The sequence below is a fragment of the Varanus komodoensis genome, unplaced genomic scaffold (assembly GCF_004798865.1).
Source record: "Varanus komodoensis strain SLA01 unplaced genomic scaffold, ASM479886v1 scaffold51, whole genome shotgun sequence".
Classification (NCBI taxonomy): domain Eukaryota; kingdom Metazoa; phylum Chordata; class Lepidosauria; order Squamata; family Varanidae; genus Varanus; species Varanus komodoensis.
In genome coordinates, this window is record NW_025336100.1 from 4481829 (window position 1) to 4503562 (window position 21734).

The 21734-nt window shown below is 42.5% G+C and overlaps 1 protein-coding gene across 6 annotated transcripts in view; it reads left to right on the forward strand.

Annotated features, from left to right (window-relative positions):
- LOC123031875 (probable bifunctional methylenetetrahydrofolate dehydrogenase/cyclohydrolase 2) overlaps positions 1-21734 on the forward strand; it is a 37811-nt gene that overhangs the window by 12744 nt on the left and 3333 nt on the right. For all 6 annotated transcript variants that reach the window (XR_006416406.1, XM_044447315.1, XM_044447311.1 and 3 more), the window contains 6 exons: positions 2940-3124; positions 3449-3571; positions 7793-7945; positions 10977-11084; positions 14267-14359; positions 18435-18560. Coding sequence is in view for 5 of the 6 variants with exons in the window: in XM_044447315.1 (XP_044303250.1) it covers positions 2940-3124; positions 3449-3571; positions 7793-7945; positions 10977-11084; positions 14267-14359; positions 18435-18560 (788 nt within the window). In the remaining variant the exon portion in view is untranslated. The remainder of the gene's footprint in view (positions 1-2939; positions 3125-3448; positions 3572-7792; positions 7946-10976; positions 11085-14266; positions 14360-18434; positions 18561-21734) is intronic.

Below are 21734 nucleotides of genomic sequence, written 5' to 3' on the forward strand. Positions count from 1 at the left end.
CACCGATGGGGCCTCAACGGCCTCTCGTGGAAGCCCATTCCACACCCTCGGGGTCCTAACTGTCAGGAAGTGCTTCCTGGCATCTAAATTGAACCTTGGTTCCCTGAGCTTTGCTCCATTAGAGCACGTCCTGCCCTCCTGTACAGGGGAGAACAGGTCTCTACCCACCTCCGTGTGACACCCCCTCACATACCTAGATGTCACCAACAGATCCCCTCAGAGTCTCCTCCAGCCTGAAAAGACCCAGTTCCCTCAGTCTCGCCTCATACGGCTTTCCTTGCAAACCGGCCACCAACCTTGTGGCCCTACGCTGCACTAACTCAAACCTGGCTATATCCTTCCTGTAATGAGAGGCCCTGAACTGAACACAATACTCCAGTTGCAGGTGTACCAGTTCTGTAAGTGAAGTTGACAGCTGTTCTGTAGAGGGCAGAGATAATCTCTTCTCTTCAGGGAATGAATGGCTATAACACAAATAGCAAATGTGTTATGGGAGCCATCTCCTGGACCAAATTGTTCAAGCTTTCTGTTAGTGTTTGGAAGTTAGGACTGAATCATGAGTTGCCCCACTCCTCAGGATATTTGACATCCAGAATTTGGATGCTCTTGCCAAAGTCCATCTTCTGGGATATGTTTTCTTCCATACTGTGAAGTGCCCTTTTGCCCTTTCACTGCCTCTAGGTGTTCAAAGGCAAGGCTTGCTGCCACTCAGCACCATCCCATTAGTGTGTGAACTAGTGACATGGGCCCATTTAGAAAGGCATGCTGCTGTTCCAAAACCAATGCCACCCACTATGGCACACTGCACTATATCAGCCAAGAGCAGCATTTAAGATTATAGTTGGCATTGCTGTACTGATATCCTGCAATGGTACATGGGTCATGCATAGCTGTTTTGAGATTAGCTTGAAAGTTGATGGTAACTTGATTCTGGAAGCATGGTGCCAGGCACTTTCCAACAGATAAAAAGTTAGCTGATTAGGGAAGACTTCCTATAGAAACAATGACTACAAACCTTCTTCCATCAGTGGGAAACATTCTCCTGCCTGTACATGCTTGACAGCTGCTTGGAAAGAGCCAAGAATGAAAGTCATGGGCATTGGTGAAAAGCTGCAACAAATAGTTCTGTGTGTGATCTGACAGAGTAGTGCCTTGTAGGAGTTCTTGGAGTTCTCATTCCTCTCTGCTTTGTCTTTTTGCTGGGGTGGGGGTACTGTTGTTTACAAGATAAAACTCCATGCAGACTTATAGGGAATTACAGTAGGATTCTGAAATTTCCATTGTTGTTGATCCAGGTGGCCAGTCTCTCACCCTACAATGCAAAAAAAAAAAAGTAAAAAGAGTTGTGTTTGGCTAACAGGGGTAAAGATTGGTGTGATGAGCCAGGTGCTTATATGGAAGGGTGACTGTACTCCCACTGCCAGCCTTCCCTTTGCAGATTGGGGATCAACTGCCTTTGAGATTGTAATATTTGTGAACAAGACTTTCTACCCCTCTGAACATATTTATTCCATATTTCTCCTACTTCTCTTATGTGGGAGACAGTGGCAGTACAATGACAATAGTTGTGAAGAAAATGAGTTATTTAACCGAAGCAGTCTCCATGTGTTATGTGGGGAGTGAGCTAAGAAGTAATTGCAGCAGTAATACAATGAGGCATGGCATCTCTTTCTCGCCTGCTGCCCACCTTACCTTTATGGGGTGTTTGCATCCTCTGATTATTTATTTATTTATTTATTTATTAATTACAAGCATTTATATCCCGTCCTTCCGCCAAGCGCGCAGGACGGCTTACACAATATAAAATTACAATGTAAAACCTCAATTATTAAAACAATATAAACAACACATCATGAACTTAGAAAAGAAAAGGGAGGAAAAGAATAGAAAATGTGACTGTGGAGAGAGGAAAAAGAAAAAAAACCTTAAATCTTAAAACATCTAAAAATCTTGATTATTAAATTGATGGTTGAATGAAAAGGTCTTCTGGCGCAGAAGGAGTATAACGTCGGTGCCAGGTGGACCTCTTTGGGGAGCACATTCCATAGTCAACAGGAAAGTTTTAAATTGGTATGTGTTTTTGTCAGGTTTTCAGGGTCTGGTACTGAGGTTTGAGGGAGTTTATAATGTTTACTAAGAGGTACTTCTCCCTGTTGCCCTTTCACTGGTAAAGATGACATGTGGCACTGTTTTGGATTCTTGGTGCCACTCTAGCTTTGATGTCTGACCGACTTGGTTGGTATTGTTTGCATATTATTTCTAAAAAAACGCACAATAGCATTATAAAAAATGCGAAAACTGTTTGAAAGTGTTTTGTTGGTATTCTGGATTTTATCATTCATCATGGAAAAACCAACTGTCACTCTGAAGAGTGCATGAAATGTGAGGAACAGCAGCTGTATCCCACTGAACTAATCATTTTCTTTGAACTTCTGAACTAGTAAAGGGAAGCTCAAAATGATTCCTCCACTTGAATATGAAAGTAGTCTTGAATGTTTCCTGGGTTTTTCATAAAGGCAGAGCTGTAAGAATGTGGGAGGAGAGTAATACAGAAAGGGCAGGACTGCTTTCTGTTCAGGAAATGTTTTTTCAAAATAGGCTTTCCCCTCTTACCTCCATAACATTTTACATTGTGCTTTCTGGTTTGCTGAATATTATAGCCATACTGTATTCTTGTTATTTTAGTTTGCAAGCCCAATGACAGGGCTGTTTTGTATGTTTTTAGTAATTTGAGCTACTACAGGGAGGCAATAATTTTCTGAAAAGAACTATGCACATTATAAGATTATTAATGTCTACTTTATCATTCATACAGCAGATTAACATGTGCTAATGCCAACATTTACTAGTGTGTACAGTAGTTTGACATACTGTGATGTTTAAAATTTAGACTTATAATTGTGACTTCTTTTAATGATTTCATTGCATTTTTCTTATAGTACTGAAGCAACTATTATCTCAGGGACAAAGCTGGCAGCACAAGTCTGTGAGGAGATCCAAAAGGATGTAGAATCTTGGATTGCCCTTGGAAACAAAAGGCCTCACCTCACTGTTGTCTTAGTAGGAGACAACCCAGCCAGTCATACATATGTAAGGAACAAAGTAAAAGCAGCGGCAGCTGTAGGTATGCCTTTGTGAATATCCAGAATGGCTTTTGTACAATGCCAGCATTTTTTACTCAATGCATAACGTTTTTGTAATGTACACAGTAGTTTACTTGTATACTGTTTTTCAACATTCTTCTTAATGAAAACAAGTTTTTATTTTAAGATTTAAACCAATAAGTAAATGAATGTGGATTTATATTTCCAATCTGAATCTCTTGAACAAAGTTAAATAGAAGTGCAACTGAAAACTAGAACTACACAATGTGTCTTCTTTCATACTTGGAAAAGACAAACTAAATGCTTTTTACTGAGAATGTTGCTTGTTTTGTGTGTTTTTTTAGGAATTTCTAGTGATATAATACTGAGGCCCAAGGATATTTCTCAAGAAGAGCTTTTAGACTTGACTGCGAAATTAAACAAGGATTCAAGAGTCAGTGGCATATTAGTCCAGCTGCCTCTGCCAGGTAATGCCATAGCATTTTATATAACATCAGGAAGTTATTATACATTGTAAGGGTAAATTAGCAAATTTAAGGGTTCAGTCCTGTTATTGCTGATCTCAGTGGCATGCAGGTTCCTGAACTCAGTGTATGATGTAACTGAGGCTGGTTCAGCTCAAACCCTGCACCTCATCCTGATGGCTGTTTTTGGCCATCTAGATGAATCTTGGGGAGAGGGGAGGGAAGGGGGCTGAGGTGTCATTTAGAAGGCATGAGCTGTTGGCTCTTGTTTCTTTCCTAGCATGGTTCTTTTCCTTCTCTCCAAGAGGCCATGCTGAGGGGGCACCAGCACTGAGGTTACAGGACCCTTGACCCGTGAGCTCCTCCACCGCATAAGATGGTGGGAGGCCATAGGCTTGCAACCTGTATAGTTAGGCGCATGGCTGAAAAAGAAGAGATTCATGAAAAACCAAATTCTTCAAGACTTGTATCATATTGCTTAAATGTGTCTAGGTCAGATTGCTTTGCAAGTGATTTTATCTGCAAAATGTTTGGCAATTTGACAAACACATCACTACTTCAGTCTGCTTCCATAAGGCCAGAAAGTGGAAAAACCACTTATCTGAGCACCTGGGACGGCTCTGTTCAACAGAATTGCACAGAAGAGAAAGCTTTCCTTGTGGGAATTGCTAGTGAAGATTTCTGTGACATCTGTGTCATGTTCAGTTGGCTGCAGCTACAATGATTACAACTTGCATTATATCCTAGTTCTTCACCCCGTAGCACTGGGTCCATAAACTGATTTTGACCCACCTTGCAGTACATTTCTTGGATCTAACTTTGGCATGTATACACAAAATTTATTTTAGAGAATTGCACTTATTTCTGCCTCTAGTAATGACTTCAAAATGTCTGAAAATTTGGATTCCAGGGGTTCTCAAACTATTGTTTCTGGGGCTCATCATGACCATGCATAATCTAATGGGGCTTGGGACCAGGATACATGAAGGAGCGCCTCTTCCCTTACATGCCCTCATGCCGCTTAAGATCTGCGGGAGAGGCTTTGCTCCGGGAGCCTTCTTTAAAGGAGATAAAAAGAACAACTACCTGGAGCAGGGCCTTCTCTGCAGTGACACCCAGATTATGGAATGCACTCCCTGGAGAGGTGTGCCTGGCACCGAGTTTATATTCTTTTCGGCACCAGGTTAAAACCTTTTTATTTAATTGTTATTTTAAACATTAATATTTTTATCATTAGCAGTCACTTTTTTGGTTTTGTTTTGTTTTTATATAATTTTATGGAATTTGTATTGTTTTATTGTTTTTAATTGTACCTTTGTGAGCTGTCCCGAGATGCCAAGGCATGTCGTGATGGCATATAAAAGTTTTAAATAAATAAATAAAGTCCTTTTTGTACTTACATACTTGCAGCTGGAATGCTAGAAATGTGTTGACCACATGGTGGCACTGCAACATAAATTCAGCTAGACTGCTGGCACATCAGATAGAACAAGTTTTAAACCTCATGTGGCAACCTATGGACAAATGTTAAATTCCTTCAATAGATGTAGCATAAGGATCTTATCTGTGGCTAAGATTTGCTTGTAACAAGTACATATTGATGGCTGTAAAAAGAAATATTAAGACTGAGTGGCATACTGGTAGGCCCAGGAAGCTGTGTTGGTGAACCAGACTGCTCTTAAGGACACTGAAGAAAATCCCTTTGTATGCTGCCTATTGCCAGACTTATGACCCAGGTCAGTTCTGGCATTATGTTTTCCAATAGCATAGCCAGAAATAACATATGGCTCCATCACTATGGATGCAGTTTGAAGTGATGGATATTTGTAAGCTCTTCAAAGAGGCCTTAGATGTGATGCTTTCTGAATCAAAATAAGACTCTGAATTGAGAAAAAAAGACAGCTTTTCTAACTGCCAAGATGAAATAAAAGAAAACAAGCCTCAGCAGCCAGTCTGAGATCATTTGGACTCCTGGTGGAAGGAGAAAGTTGTTATTTCTATACTACCCAATAGCTGAAGGTGTCTGGGCAGTTTATAATAAAGTGCAATAAAATACTGTGTAGAATACAAATAAAAAATACAAATTTGACTACCAGAATTTATTTTAAAAACTCATTTAGATAATTTAAAACAACTAGCCCTATTTAAAACAGCTGATACTCCCACCCCCACCACATGCCCTTTAGAGCTGTTAAATGCCTTGGCATTAGAGGGCAATGTTGATCTGGCATCAAAGGATTAGTAGAGTTGGCTGCAGGGGAGCTTCATTGGAGGAGATCATTCCATAATCAGGGGGCTGCCACAGAGAAGGCCTTCTTTCTTGTTGCTACCAACCAAGCCTCCCTCAGAGGTGAAACTCAGAAAAAGGCCTCAGATGTTGAGCCTAGTTTCCAGATGGTTTGTGGTTGAGAGAGGCATTCTATCAAGTGTCACAAGCCCCCATGTCATGAATCAAGTCAGCATGAGGATTCCCATTTCCAGCAAACTGAAGGCTGCGTTATGCTGATGGCTGGGTGACTGGCCATGTGGATAAGCACATGGCAAACCCCCAATTTTGTCATGATTGCTATAGATGAACCAGTGTGGTATGGTGGTTTGAGTGTTGGACTGGGGACCTGAGAGGGTAGGTTCTAGTCCTAACTTGCCCATGAAGCTCACTGGGTGACTCTCAGCCTAACCTACCTCACAGGGTTGTTGTTGGGAGGATGAGATGGAGCTATATAAGCTGGTTTGATTCCTTGCAAGAGAAAAAGAGGTGGAATACAAATGCAATAAGATGATGATAGATATTAGCCTCGATGGTTGGGAGGAGAAATGGAGCCCAGAAAAGCCTCAACTGGCTGGAGTTAGAGGCCACGGGATTGACTCTCTGGGTGTTCCAGGAAGGGATCTTAGATTGTCATGTTCTCTTCCAGGCAGCCAATGCATCAGTGGAGGTGTACATAAGCAGGCCTTCTTATGTCTGCTTACATATATGCAGGAGGCGTGTGCGCTTGATCTTTCTACAGTGAAAATTTGAGCAGAGAGCCATCTAAATGGTACACCAGTCAAGGATAATATACGTACTGGAAAAGCCAGATGATCTTCCAGGAGTCCAAACCATTACTTCTGATGGGTCTCTTTGCTGTGTCTTTGAGTGTACAGGCTCAGAAGTTCATGGTGGAGTCTGAGGTACACAGAAGCAGAGGGAAATGAATTCCCAGGCAAGACTGACTGGGCAGCCTACAGTAAAATATCCCATACATCAGGAAAGGGCTTCTAAGAAGATATGAGTTCAAAGGATTGAACTTGTCCTAATCACTATGCACTGACCCAGATTACTAGGATTTTTGGAATTGATAATATCTACCTAGTCATGTTGGATGTGACCAAATAAGGGGGATCTCGTGTTGCAAGTCCAATTCTTTCCTTCAACTGCACAGATTCAGACTGACAGCAAGGAGTCTGAGGAGAAAGGGCTAAAGCAGTTAGTTATCTGGATGAGGTTCAGTCTACCCTCTTGCCTAATAGACTATATATGACACCACCTGGAAACCCTTCATCAAGTGGTGTACCAAGGTAAATTGCCTAGAGACATGGAGGTCCACTTGCTTCTAGAATCCACAAATATCTTTACGGGCCATCCCAACAATTGAGGTTGCAAGCCCCACTTTCCAGTCAAGCCTTCCCAGTGCACCCTGCCTTCTTCTCTCATGAAAAGGCCTGCAAGAAAGAGGCCAGTTGCATTGTGCTGTTCAGAAGGTGCCACATACCTTTCCTGTCTCCACTCACTGGGATGAGTACAGATTAAGTTAACAGTCTAGTCAGTATGCAGCCACATTGTTTCACATCTTGGGTGTTTGGTGTTACTCTGTTTGTTCTGAGCCTTAGCCATATGACGTGACTGGAAGCATGCTTCTGCTAAGGAGTCTCTCCTTGATGGAAGAGCCACTTAGCAAGCTGGACCCTTCTTCTTCCTGTGTGGGTGGGACAGTCCTTGGAAGATCACAAATGCTCTCCTTATCACCTGCAAAAAGAATTCACAATAAGAAATTCCCCTTTTCTATTTTAAATGCTATCTATCTCATTAACTCTGAGTATGCAAACTTAACATAGAATTTGTGTGTATCTTATCCTCCATAAATGTTTGAAGTGATCTTAAAAACTGTGTGAGTTGAGCAAGATAAATAAGTATTGTTGAATGAAAGTTAAATAGCAAAAAATAAATAAAAATACATTTCCTAGATCACATTGATGAAAGGACTGTATGCAACACTGTTGCACCTGAAAAGGATGTGGATGGATTCCATGTTTTCAATATTGGACGACTGTGTCTTGATCAGCCAACTATTATACCTGCCACTGCTTTTGCTGTTTGGGAAATAATAAAGAGAACAGGTAAGCAAACCATGTAAGAAAATGATGGCAGATTAATACACTGTGGAAAATATTTTGGAGAAATGAGATGGCATTCTGTAGGGTTTCAGAATACCAAAATGCCATGCTCCTTAGCTAGATATCAAAGAATTAGATATGTTTGAAAATTTAGATTAGTGTTGCAGCTTGTTGCACTGAAGATGTTAGTCCATCTAGGCTCATGTATAAAGTAATTGTATTATATTTGAAAAGGGGAATCAAATCAATTTCCAGAGTGGGGGATTTCAGAGCTAACATTTTTTACAGTGCTGAGATATTACAGACCAAGTAGCATTTTATATATTGTTATATCTGAAACATTATCCACTTGGCAAAGAGGAGAAAATGCTGTCCTCTTCTGAAATATGGGAAATGGATAGTTTCTTATTTTTGTTTTAGATTTATTTTAGGAACATCATTTTAGGCTAGTGCACCAGCATCTTTTTGAAAAACAAAACCATTTAGTATGTAGGAAGAAAATACATGGAGAAGGCTCCCAGATCTTTTCCTGAGCTTCATAGTATCAGAGTCAGGGTAATGCAGAAATAAAGAGCTGCATCTTAAGGAGGAAAGGTTTGTGTATGTGTTTGCAAGCTGGGAGTGAAGGGGAAATTCATTCTTGCTGTAGAAGGACGGCAACATTGCAAGCTCCTGCCCTGATAGTTGCTGTTGTGAGGGAGCCAGCCCCAAACCTCCTGAACTGGTTATGGGAAGAGGAGAAGATATCCCAGGATGGAGAAGGGACTGGCTTGTTGGGTAGTGTTTGGCCGCATGACACCAAGTCCATGAGACCTTTGCCTGAAGAGCAAAAATGACTTAATTTTTAAAACACATTAAGGAAAAAAATGTTTGGACAGAAAACAAGACCTACAAATCCCAGCATTGCCCAGCCAGCGTGGCTTGTTCTGTCTAAACATGCATAGGATTGCCCTGTAATTAATTTTAATTAATTTAAATGTGTCTATGTATCAAGCCTGCAGTTCCATCTTGAGTCACCAGATGACAGGTCTTCTTATACAGGTCTTCTCTGTTACTGTGAGGACTGGGACTGGCGTGAACATGCACATCCCTCAATGGAGTGTAAGGGTGTACCATGACAAGGACTATGCCCAGGGGTGCCAATTTCTGTGGCTTTATGCAAACAGAATGGGCATGATGCATCCAAAACTGCATGATATTGCTTGGCTTTGCTGTATCAAACTATTTCTATCCATAGGAAATTGTTTGCTGATTTAATAATGAAAAAGACACCAGTCAAAAAACTTTCACATACATCCAAAAGATGGAACAATATCACTAAGGCAATCTACACCTGAAGAGATTATACTGTTGTATTATATTTCCCTCAAAGTAAAAATACATCTGCTTTTCTGGGTTCCAAAAGGCACAGCATGGTGAAAATGCAGGATAACTGTATGTTAAAAGTTGCTTCCCCAAGAAAGTGAGTGAATGAAGAATGGACTTTCTAAACTGATTAGCCTTTTTGTAAAGTATGTTTGCACATATAAGCTCTGATTTAAAGTTTGGCTCAGATATAAGATGTGGGTTTTTTGAGATATAATTTTCTTTATGAATGATTGCTTTTGAAAGCTCATGCCATAATAAAAGAATGTAAGAAGAGCCATGCTTGATCAGACCAAGGGTCCGTTCCCGCACTCCGTTCATGCTAACTGTGTATGGGAACCAACAAGTACGACTTGTGTGCAGTAGACCCTTCCTGCTTGTGTTCCTTGAAAATGGAGGTTCCATATCTCCATAATGAATTTATCTGATCTCTTTTAAAGCTATCTATACTGGTAGCCATCACTGCTTCTTCTACTTTGATAGTTAACTGTGTGCTGCATGAAGAAGTAGTTAGAGTCACAGAATAGTAGAATGGAAGGGGCTGGTAAGGCCATTGAGTCCAGCTCCTGCTCAATGCAGGACTCCAAATTAAAGTTTCCCTGACTGATGGCTGTTTACCTGCCCTTTGAATGCCTCCAGTACAGGAGAGTCTGCAGCCTCCCTACATCATTGGTTCCATTGTCATACTGCTTTGACAGTCAGGAGGTTTTTCCTGATGCCCAGCCAGAATCTGGCTTTATGTAACTTAAGCTCATCACGCCTAAACCTGCACTTAGGGATGTACTTGGTGGGCATGTCGTGAGCAGAGCCGGCTGGTGCCAGAGGTCAGACTAGATGGCCCAGGAGACCCCTTCTGACTCGCTCTGTTTCTGTGTTTCTATGTTACTTCCTTTTATATGTCCTGGTGCTCCCACCAATCAGCTTCATCAGATGACTCTGGGTTCTAGTATTATGAGAGAATGTCTTACTATCAGGTTTTTCCACACTATGCACAATTTTGTACATACCTATCACTTGCCCTTTCTTTAAGATAAATAGTTCCAGATGTAACCTTTCTTCATAAGAAGAGTTGCCTTGACCCCTTGTTTGTCGTAATGGTTGTTTTCTGCACTTTTCCCTGTTCTATAGTATTCTCCTTAAGTGCACTGATCAGAACTGTACACAATATTCCAGGTTCCACAGATCAGTGTCGGGGCAGTATGAGCTTGGCAGTTCTGTTTTCCATTCCTTTCTTAATTATGCCTAACATGGAATTTGTCTTTTTCACAAAGCCACACACTGGTTGAGATGTAATTCAAGCTGTCCACCACAAGTCCAAAATCTCTTTCTTGGGTTAAGTCACCACTAGCTCAGATTTCATTGCCATGTATGTAAAGTCAGGATTTTTCACCCAAACGTGCATCACTTACACTGAAGTATCATTGTTGTATTGTAGTAGTGTTGGTAAACTAAAACAAAGGTATTTGGGAGCCTAACAGTGTTATTGTGTTTTTGGTTCCATAGTGGAAAAGCATAGAAGTGGAAAAGCATAGAAGTTTCCAAAAAAGGAAAATTATGTATAATTATTAGAGCCAACATTTTTGAAACTGAAAAATCTGATGCTTTTTATTTTGCATGAATGATGGACAATATTGGAAATTATTTTGATCCTTTTTACTCATTCTATAAGGAATACAAACATTTGGAAGAAATGTTGTTGTAGCTGGAAGATCAAAGAACGTTGGGATGCCAATTTCAATGCTTTTACATACTGATGGAGGACATGAAAGGCCTGGAGGTACTTTGAAGAACATTCTGATTTGTTGTGATGAAACTCTCAACACAGATAGAAGGGAGGGAATAAAGGAAGACAAAATAGTGCATTTGCTACTATTTGCTATGTTCCTGAGAGGATTTATTTATTTATTTATTTATTTATTTATTTATTTATTTATTTAAACATTTCTATGCCGCCCCATTCGCCAAAGCCTCGGGGTGGCTCACAACATTTAAAATAACTAGAACTTGAAGTGGGCCCCATCCTGACACTCTGGTATTTGGATAGCATTTTTAATTCCTGATATTTTAATTCCTGATAAATCTGTGATTCCTTTCCTATCATCTGCTCTGTGAAACAATGCTTTTCTCTGAAATATCTTAGGGCAGAGGTGAGCAGCTTGTGACCCTCCAGGTGATTGGCTTACAGTTACCATTAAACTTAGCTAGCATAGCTCAAGATGAGGGATCAAGTTGTATGCCAAGACATTTGTAGGGCTACACATTTCCAGCACCTGTCATAAGAATTTATCCTATCTTGCTGTTTAACCTGACCATATTTTATGTCAACTGTTCTTACAGAATCAAATAGCCATTTGGTATGCTTGTATTATGACATGTTCAAAATTTACTAACTTAATCACCAATTTATGTTTCCTTATCTATTATATACATGGCAAAGTGGTTGTGAAACTGGATTGGTATGAAAGGAAATACCATTCAGTCTAATTTTCCTGTTCTTACATGAATAGGGTTTGCTTTTTAATTATTTTTATTTTGCTGCCTTATCTCTGATGCTTACAGCATGATTATGTTATTTGCAAATCAATGTATCTGCCATTTATCTTGAAGCTTTTGGCAGACTGCCTTATATTCATCATTATGTTATTTTCTGTTAACCAAGTTGGTTAACAAGACAAGAGATAGGCATCCTGGTGCCCTCCAGATGTTTTAGACTGCCATGCCTGTGACCTCTTCCCATTGGCCATGTTGCCTGTGGCTGATAGAATCTGTCTGGAAAGCACCATGTTGCCTACCCCTGTCATAGGCCATGGGTCTACCACAGTCAGTTGTGTCCACAACTGTGTCTGATGTTCCAGGTAGGGCCTGTCAAGTCTGAGAAAAGAGGGAGGCTGCTGTTACAGATTGTCATATATTTTGAATGAAAAATCTGGAAGGTCAGACCTTTAAAAGGTGTAGTTAATGAACTCTAACAAGTATATCTGAGCGGGGAAAAAAGAACGCTTTGCTTTGGTTGAAACTCAGTTATTTTTCAATAGTTTCAGTGAGATGATCGGTGCAAATGATGGATTGTTAACCATTATATTTTCACATTTCAACTTTCTTTTTAGAATGCATATACAGACGGTATCTTGACATCTGTAGACTACTTTAATTAGACATTGACTGGGTTCACATGACATGCTAAGCCACCAAGGGGTCATTGACAGCTTCAGTAAACCTGGATAACATGCTATGCCGTGGTGAAGCCAAAATGCTACAAACGCCTTAGCCAGAGCAGCAAAAAGGGTACCTATTGTCAGCAAAGTTTTAGCTGCTGACAGCTGGCAAAACACCCGAGTGGCACTTGGTGCAACTGTCATCAGGCTCCCCCATCCCCTGCCAGTGCTGGGAAAGGAAGCAGTCCTGTTCTTCCAGCAACAGTAGGAGAATGGAGAGCACCAAGCTCCAGCATGTGCTGCACAGTTCTGGGGACTGGGAGGCAGTGCGAGGTGGCAGAAGGAGCTTCTCCACTTCCTTTTGAGCAAGCAAAGCCAGGTGGCACCATCCCATCAGCCACCACCACAGCAGAAAGGGCTGCACTGGCAGATGAGAATGAGCCATGTGACTTTTCCTAGAGAGGAAGGCAAAGATAGCAGTTTGGTAGTCCCCTCCTCACCAGTGCTGTTTGGGAGAGGGAGTAACACGGATAGAGGAGTAGAAAAATCATCTGCTCAGGAGTGTGATCACCCTGCAGTTGCATAGGTCAGCAGGGACATGCCCCCCACACCAGCATGTGCTCTTCTCAGTGGCTTCTTCACTTCACTCTACACTGACCAGCTGGGACAGGGAGCAGCTGTGAGGAGGCTGCTGAGTGGAGCGCACTTCATCCACCACTCTGCTGGCCACTGCTCACTACATGGGGAAATGGCAGACCCAGCCAGCAGGGAACAGGAACCAGTTGGCTGTGCTGGCCCCAAATGACAGGCAGGGATGCAGTGAATGGGAGGAGCCAGCTCTAGCTCCTCTTCCCCTTTGCCACATCCTTGCCTGCCATTTTGGGTTGTTTTAGGAGAGAAGTGATCTTCAGCCCCACTGGCCACACCTTCTGTTCTCCCTCACCTCTCTTGCACCAAGCTAGAGCAGGGGAAGGGGGTGTCTGAGAAGTGCCATGCTGGGTGGATTGGGACTCTCTCTTGTTCTATGTGGCTAGAGCTCATCTGAGCAGTGGCCTCCCAACAGAGAGTGGAGGGGGCTTCCCTCCAACCTCTTGGAGGAGGCCAAGGACAAAGTGGCCCCTCCCACACCCAGATGAGCCCTGGTGTGGCTGGGTAGCAGGAAGGAACCAGTGTGGTGTAGTGGTTAAGAGCATGGGACTGGGACTCAGACTATCTGGGTTCTAGTCCCCATTCAGCCATGGAGCCAACTGGGTGACTTTGGGCCAGTCACAGACTCTCAGCCCAACCTACCTCACAGGGATGTTGTTGTGGGGATAAGATGGAGGAGGAGATGTAAGCTGCCTTGAGCCCTTTGTAGGAAAAAGGCAGGATATAAATCGAAAAATAAATGAATAAAATAAAAAGGAACGGGTCACTTTTGGACTTTGAAGCCAAGTGCGAGATGGCTGCTGATTCCACACTTGAGGTTCCCTTCCCTGCATGCTTCCCAAGCTGTTCCATCAGCAGGTGGGGAATTAGGTGACCGCTGCTGAGAGTGCCTGCATTGGGACCTGTCATCCCCAGCAGAATTTCCAAACTGTGGAAAAAGAAACCATTGTGTGGTAGACACGTTTACTCCTTTTGAGGGTCCTGAAAATAGAAATGTGCAGACCTTTTGCATCTTAAAATAATTTCAAATTAAAGGAAGTACTGTAAAATTTACAGGGTAAACACTTAATGTGACAGTAGTAGAATGATCATTTTATTTGCTGCTGCAATACAGTTTGGAAGTGGCCATTAATTGTGACTAATGTTTTTGTGTCAGGGGATGCTACAGTGACAATTACGCACAGGTATACACCGAAAGATCAGCTGAAGATCCATACCCAGCTTGCTGATATTGTAATTGTTGCAGCAGGTATGTAGTACTGTCAGGGTTTTAAAAATGTGTTAAAATGCAAACATAGTAGAATTGAAAATAATTCATTATAATTCACTTCATTACTGTTAAATGAAATTATTACACTAGTATAAAATGAACATTGGACCGACATTGTGAGGGAGGAGCTGTGATAGAAACTTGCTTTGACACTGGAGAATAGATACTTATGGACCAAGGAAACAGAAATTCTTTCTTGAAACTGTTTATATAAGCAAGTTAAGTCTTTCCTAAACTTGCATAAAATAAGAAGAATGAGACTGGCAGTATCTCCAAGACGGCAATCTCCATTTACCATCCCCTCTGCCAGCCATGCACAACTTTTTGTTATTGTTGTTTTAGCTCCTATGATTGTTTATTTTTTAATTGGAAACTTGAAAGAACAGCTATTTTCAAAGTATCAGCATGTTCTGGAACACTTTTCCTTTTTCTTATATCTAAAGTAGTCCTACTGAGAATAGCCGTAAAAGATGTACACACACAGTGGGAGTGGATCACGATTAGCTGACAGCTGATACTGCCTAAAAGTTGATCTGGTATAAGATTCCAGTTCTGTGACCTTACAACATAGGTCCTCAAACTACAGCCCGCAGGCCGGATCCGGCCCGCCATGCCCATTTATCAGGCCTGCCATAGAGGTTTTGGACTTGCCGCACCCACGCATATGCAAGGTGAGGCGCTGGCTTGCTCGCAAGGAGATCGTTTTGGGCTCGCTCGGAGAAAACGATCTCTGCACACGCATGCCCCTGCCTCGCCATGTGCGCACGCCCCTGGCCCGTACCCCCCACCTGCACCACCTCGGCGGCTTGTGCCCATCGCTGGCACCTTTCAAATGGCCCCCTGTTCAAAAGGTTTGAGGACCCCTGCCTTACAACTTGCAAATGATGCAGGAGGTAGATGAATGGAAACCGGCTTTCTTCACTAGATATGGAGCCTGTGAATGTCTCATGATGCCTTTTGGTTTGGCAGGAGCTCCTGCTGCTTTTTTGCATCTCACAAATATTTTTTTCAGGATTTCCTGGATAAGTTCCTCATTATGTATTTGGATGATTTGTTGATCTGCTTTGCATGAATATCATATGAAAGCCATGTTGCAATGCTGAGAGAATTGCCTGTCAGCCAAGCTGCTTTTTTAGGCTGCATTAATAGATGTATCACTTCTGGATCCCATGAAGAACTGGTTCCCCTTTACTTAGCACTGGTTAGGCCTCATCTGGAGTACAGTGTCCAGTACTGGGCACCACAGTTTAAGAAATTTGCAAACAAGCTGGAAAGGGTTCAAAGGATGGCAACAAGTATGATCCAGGGAGTGGAAACAGAGCTCTGTGTGTAGAGACTGAAAGACCTGTGCCTGTTTAGCCTCAAGAAGACTGAGGGAAGATAAGACAGCATTCTACAAGTTCTTGAAAGGTTGTCACGAAGATGAAGGACATCATCTCTTCCAGTCATCCCAGAGTGCAGGACACAGAATGATGGACTCAATTTACAGAAAGCCAAATTCCAGCTAGATATCAGGAAAAAATTTCCTGACTGTTAGCGCAGATAGATGAAAACTTTATTGTGATTAAAGACCAGTTCCATTCAATAAATACATAGATTTAAAAATGAAGAAAATATATAAAAGATTGTCTATACTAAAACCCCACTCAGATTAATAAATACTTCGACACAGTATCAGTCATCTTAAACTGGTGACAAACCCAGACTTTGTCCTTGTCCAACTAGGTAGAGCCACACTCCCTCAAGATCTGTCTTCAGACACCCATCGCAGCTGCGAAGAATTTAGTGACACTCTATGTTATTGCTGGGTTAGTGTCAGACAGCAATATATATATATTGTTGTTCCGTACGGCGCGGGAAGTGTTTCATCAGTGGGGAAATGAGTGCAGTGCAAATATCCCTGTAGAACGTGCACCTCAACAGGACGTGCTCTGAGGTTTCTCTCTGTTCCACACCACAAGGGCAAAGGCGCTCTGACCAGGGAATCTTTTTGTACCATCCCTCCAAAACTGCTGAGGGGAGTCCATTGAGTCAGGCCAAGGAAAAAGCCCTTCTGTGTTTATGGAGTTCCAACTGTTTGAGATAGGGTGCAGCTATTACAATGTGTCTGTAGTCCTTCCTAAGATAGAATTCAGGGGCTCTATTGAGATCGCTTTGTCTTTCAATGTCTGCAATGCACTGCTTGATGGTTTCCTTTGCCTGGTCAAAGCCCATATTTAGTATAGTCCGCAGGGGAAGGCCTAAGAGAGCTATTTTCTGCTCAACTGATTTAATCCAGTTGGATTTGAAGTCGTCTAGATTAGTGGAGCATGGCCAACTGGAAAGTATACCAATCTGAGCCAGTGTACAAGAATGGCCCCCCAGATCCTAGCTTCAATTTGGATTTGACTGGTCTCCAATCTTATCTTTGCACTGGAGACATCCCTAGGGACACCCAGTATTGCCCTCAGAAATTTTGATTGGACATGTAGTACTTGGGTATTCAGGAAAGCCCCCAATTGAGATCTATTCAGTAGTGGAGATAGTACTTTTGCTTGATATAGTTGGAGGGCTAGGGGAATGTAATGGCCCCCTTTAGATCTCATGAATTGTATTATGGCTGACAAGCTTCTCTGGGCATTTAATGTCACATATTCACCATGGGCATTCCTGGAGCCATTTGCTTGTAGGACTACACCAAATATTTGAATTGGGAAACCTGCTCAATCTTGTGCTGATTTATCTTCCATGATTGAGTTTTTGGTCTTTTTGCAAAGGTCATTATTTTTGTTTTTTGATAATTGATTGTCAAATCTTCTTCCTTGCAATATTCAGTCAGCTTCCACAGTGCTCTTGTAAGCCCAATTGGAGTCCTTGAAATAATAGCTGTATCATCTGGATATAGTAGTATAGTTATATGCCTCCCTGCGATTTGCAGAGGGGGGAGATTGATGTGATTTAGCTGGTCGACCAATGAGTTGATATAAAAATTGAACACGAGTGGAGCAAGAATGCAGCCTTGCTTGACCCCTTTTTGTGTTGGAACAGCATCTGTGAGGTGACCATGCGCACTGCATCTGACCTTGAGGGAGATGCCTCTGTATAGGGTCCGAATAAGTAGAGCAGCACAACTGACTACCGTGGCAGGTTGTGGGCTCTCCCACGCTAGAGGCATTCAAGATGCAATGGGACAGCCACCTGAGGGGGATGGTTACCTGGAAGTGCTACAGTGAGCAGGGGATTGAACCCGATAGCCCTCTAGCCCCTTCCAGTTCTCCAGATTCTGTGATTGAAATGGAAGACGAAATAGTGGGGTTTTTCACAAGGGCATCCTCCCAGGTGTTCTGGCAGACACTGAGAATGGTCAGGAGTTACAACTGCAGGGAGGGGCTGGGGGAGAAGAACTCCTGCAGCCAGTTGAGTCTGGCATGACTCTTGACCCCATGATGCAATGTGGAGAGGGGCAGACCAACCAGCTATGGGGTGATGGACAGAGAAGAGGCTTGCCTGTGTCCAAAAAGACATCCCAGAGGAAAGGGGCCCACGGGTACTCAAACAGAGGATGCTCACAAGTAGTTGCTAGACTGGGTTCAACAAACTGCTCTGTGCATGTTCAGAGGCTCATTCTGTGTTGGTCATGCTTACTGGAAGTGCATTGGAGAATACAGCTTTTGCCAGTCTGTATGGGGTATATGCCCCACTGGCTTCATCCCACAGGAGATGGAAGGGTGGCAGCAAGCGGTACCACAGCCTGCCTCTCTGCTCTTTCGCATCCCTTTCTCTTTCCCATTAATTTTTTGTGAGGGGGCAGAAGGAGTTGTCATTTTTGTTGATTTTAAAACAAATCACTGAAAAAAATCACTCCTTCACACTTGCACATAGCTTGATGGGGCTTTTTTAAAAAGCTTTTTTAAAGGGCTATTTCCCTGCGCACATCACCTTTCCAACTCCTCCTGTTTCTCCCAGAATTGCATTTGTGTGTGACACAAGGTAATGTTTTCAGCACAATGGAAGCAGCGTTCTTTAGCTTGTGCCTCTAACACTTCTTTGAATCTTAATTGGATTTTGGTTCCAGGTATCCCAAAGATGATTACTTCTGATATGATTAAAAGAGGGGCAGCAGTGATTGATGTTGGTATCAACTACATCCAGGATCCACTCACAGGAAAGGTCAAGTTAGTAGGAGATGTGGACTTTGAAGGTAAGCAAACTGCTTTGCTCGCACAGCTGTTAAATCAATCCATTCCTGCTGTTTTTGTAGCACAGGGAGTTTGCTGAGTATTTATCCCTTCTGTAAAAGAGAAACTGTGAAAAGAAATCATGTTAAAAGTTGATACATAGTTTTAGGAGGTAAAGAATTATACTCCAAGGAAATGATAAGGAAGCACTTCTTTTGTTTGCATAAGCTTGAATATGCAAAGTATTGAAGCCCAGTCAAATTGCAGGAATTAAAGTGTGGTAGATACAGGACTTAGAAAAAGACCCCCCTCCCTGACTAGCTTATATAATCCAAATTAATTTGTGTAGCTGTGTCCTTACATAAATCAAAGCACGTAAGGAAGGATAACTGCAGTTTTTTTAGTTTGTCAACTGTGCGCTGACATATATTGGATTCTGTGCTTGCACAGATCAGCATTCAGACTATTCTAGACATTCTGAAGTGAAACAGAGCTTTCTGATGGGAGCCCCACACCATTCCTCTGCATATGCTCCAGGCACAGCTCCTGCCTGTCTCCCAGTCCCTGATGCGCTGCAACAGAGGAAAAAAAATCTGTGAGGCATCGAATGGGGAGGAAGGTGGGTCTGTGAGTGCACAGATGACCATGTGTAAGGGTGTCAGTGACTCATACATATGGATATGCTAAAGATTTCTGGTGGAGGCAGGTGTCATGCAAGGATTGGGAAAAAACCATCCCTGCTAAAACTTGAATCATCCAAGCCGGAGTGAAGGGTCAGTGTAGCCCAGCCCAGTGTGATTGACTTCTGAGTAGAGATGCATATTGGTCTGATTCCAGCTGGTTGTTCCTGGAAGGAAGAGTCATTTGAAGACATCCCAAGCTTTATTTGTTTGTTTCGAGGGGAGGGGCGGGGAGGGGAAAGGGGTGCAGAATTGCATTTACTTTGCAGTTCACAAGGCCATCCAGAGGGAGGGAGGGAGAAGCTGTGGGTAGGGGACAGGAAGGAAGGTAGAAAAGCAACAGAAGGGTTATATAGCATATTTGGAAACTAACCATACTGAGCTCAAACAGAAGCAGCCTTGCTCACTCAGCACTTGAAACAATTTCTTAAGAATAAGTCAAGCCAAACCAACCTAATCTGATTCTTTGACTGGGTTACCACTCAAATGGACACAGGAAATTCAGTGGGTGTTATTTACCTAGACTTTAGCAAAGCCTTTGACAAAGTGCTCCACAACATCCTAATAAATAAATTAGCAAAATGTGGGCTTGACAGAACTGCTATTAGGTAGATCGACAACTGGCTTCAAAATAGGTCAGAGAGAGTGATCATCAGTGGTAATTTCTCAACCTGGAGAGAAATTATGAGTGGGGTAGTCAGGGCTCAGTCCTGGGAACAGTTCTCTTCAACATCTTTATTAATGGTCTTGATGAGGAAGTCCAGAGAACAATTAGTAAATTTGCAGCCTATACTAAACTGGGTGGCATAGTTAACACTCTGGAAGAAAAAAAGGAGATCCAGGGAGACTGAGAGAAGTTTGAACACTGGGCAGAAAACAACAGAATGAAATTCAACAGGGACAAAGTCCAAGTTCTCCACCCAGGCAAAAAACAAACAAAGGATCAAACACAATTATCTGAGTGGGATGGGTTACTGGCATCCTACACCAGCAGGGGGTTGGACTGCCTTCTTGGTCCCTTCTGACCCTTCAATCTATGATTCTATGGGAGAGGTTTGTGCTAGTCACAGATTTCCACCTTCACTTTGGCAAATACTGCAGAAGGAGGAGAGGAGAAGCAGCTCAGTAAGATACATCCTCTTGCAGCACCACTCCCCTAAACCCTACTAGCTCATGGTGCAACAAAACACACAGGATCAATGGTAAATATATTTGTATCTATAATATGTGAAAATTAAGTATTCCTTGGGAGGCTCTATAGTGGGTATTGTTGCAAGCTGGGTTTCCCCTTTGCAATTCCAAAGCAACAGATCATTTTTGGCAAAAGCTCCTTATTCTCCAACTCCCTTTCAGTAAGCACAGCCAGTACAGAATGAGTCTCTGAACATTTGGTATATTTTGATTTCTATGGGACATCCCTTATAGTTTGTAGTTCTAACGTATAGCTCACATCTTTTAAAAGGAGCTGTAGACAGCAGTGCCTCCCTCCCTCCTTTCCCTCCCAATGGCAATATTTCAGTTAACATTTTAAATTACATTGTACGCTAGTTCACTTAAAGTATAATGGCCCACTGTTAGTCAGGATGCATATTCTTCATTATGGCTTTACACATCAGTGTGTATGCATTTACATCAGCTTTATTATTTTGGCTTCAGGAGAGGTGAAATGGTCTTAGTTACATATATCCCCAGAGTATGTTATTCACAAATGATTGCAGCATAAGGGCACTTGCCAATAAACTTTGCATTTTTTGGTGGAGTAACAGTGTTGGTCTCTAGCAGCAAAATCAACAATGTTGTGGCACCTTAAAAGACTAACAAATTTATTTTCCTCTCATTACTTTGACCTATTTTAAGATGTAAACATAACAATGCATCCAATGGATTTTTATTAAAATATTCCCACCTAACATTCTGAGGTGCTTTTATTCGATTTAAACAATTAGTTTGGAAGTACATTACTACATCTTGTTCTGCCAATCCACCTTCTCTTCATGCTTTTCACATTATTTGAAGGTATAACCCTAACCTTTGCAAATGTTAATCATGTACACTGGTACCTCGGCGCACAAACGCCTCAGTTCACGACCAAATCGGGTCGCAAACAAAAATGTTATAAAAGTTTTGACTCAGGTTGCGAACTCCGCATTGGGTGGCAACCGCGATCGCAGCCATTCCCCCTTCCCCCCAGAGTGGGGAGATGGCTGGATCGTGCTGGGGGCAGAGGGGAGATGGCCGAGATCACTCCCTTCTTTCCTGCATGAACATGCCCATGATTGCGCCCATCTTTCCTGCAGGAGTGCAACTGTGATCTCGGTCATCTCTCCCTCCCAGCATGCCCACGTTCACGCCCGTCTCTCCCCCCCCAGCACACCTGCATTCGCGGCCATCTCCTCGCCCCCCGAGCACTCCCACATTTGCGCCCGTCTCTCCCCCCCCAAGCGTGCCCACTTTCGCAGCCATCTCCTCACCCCCCCAGCGTACCTGTGTTCACGCCCGTCTCTTCCCTCCCAGCAC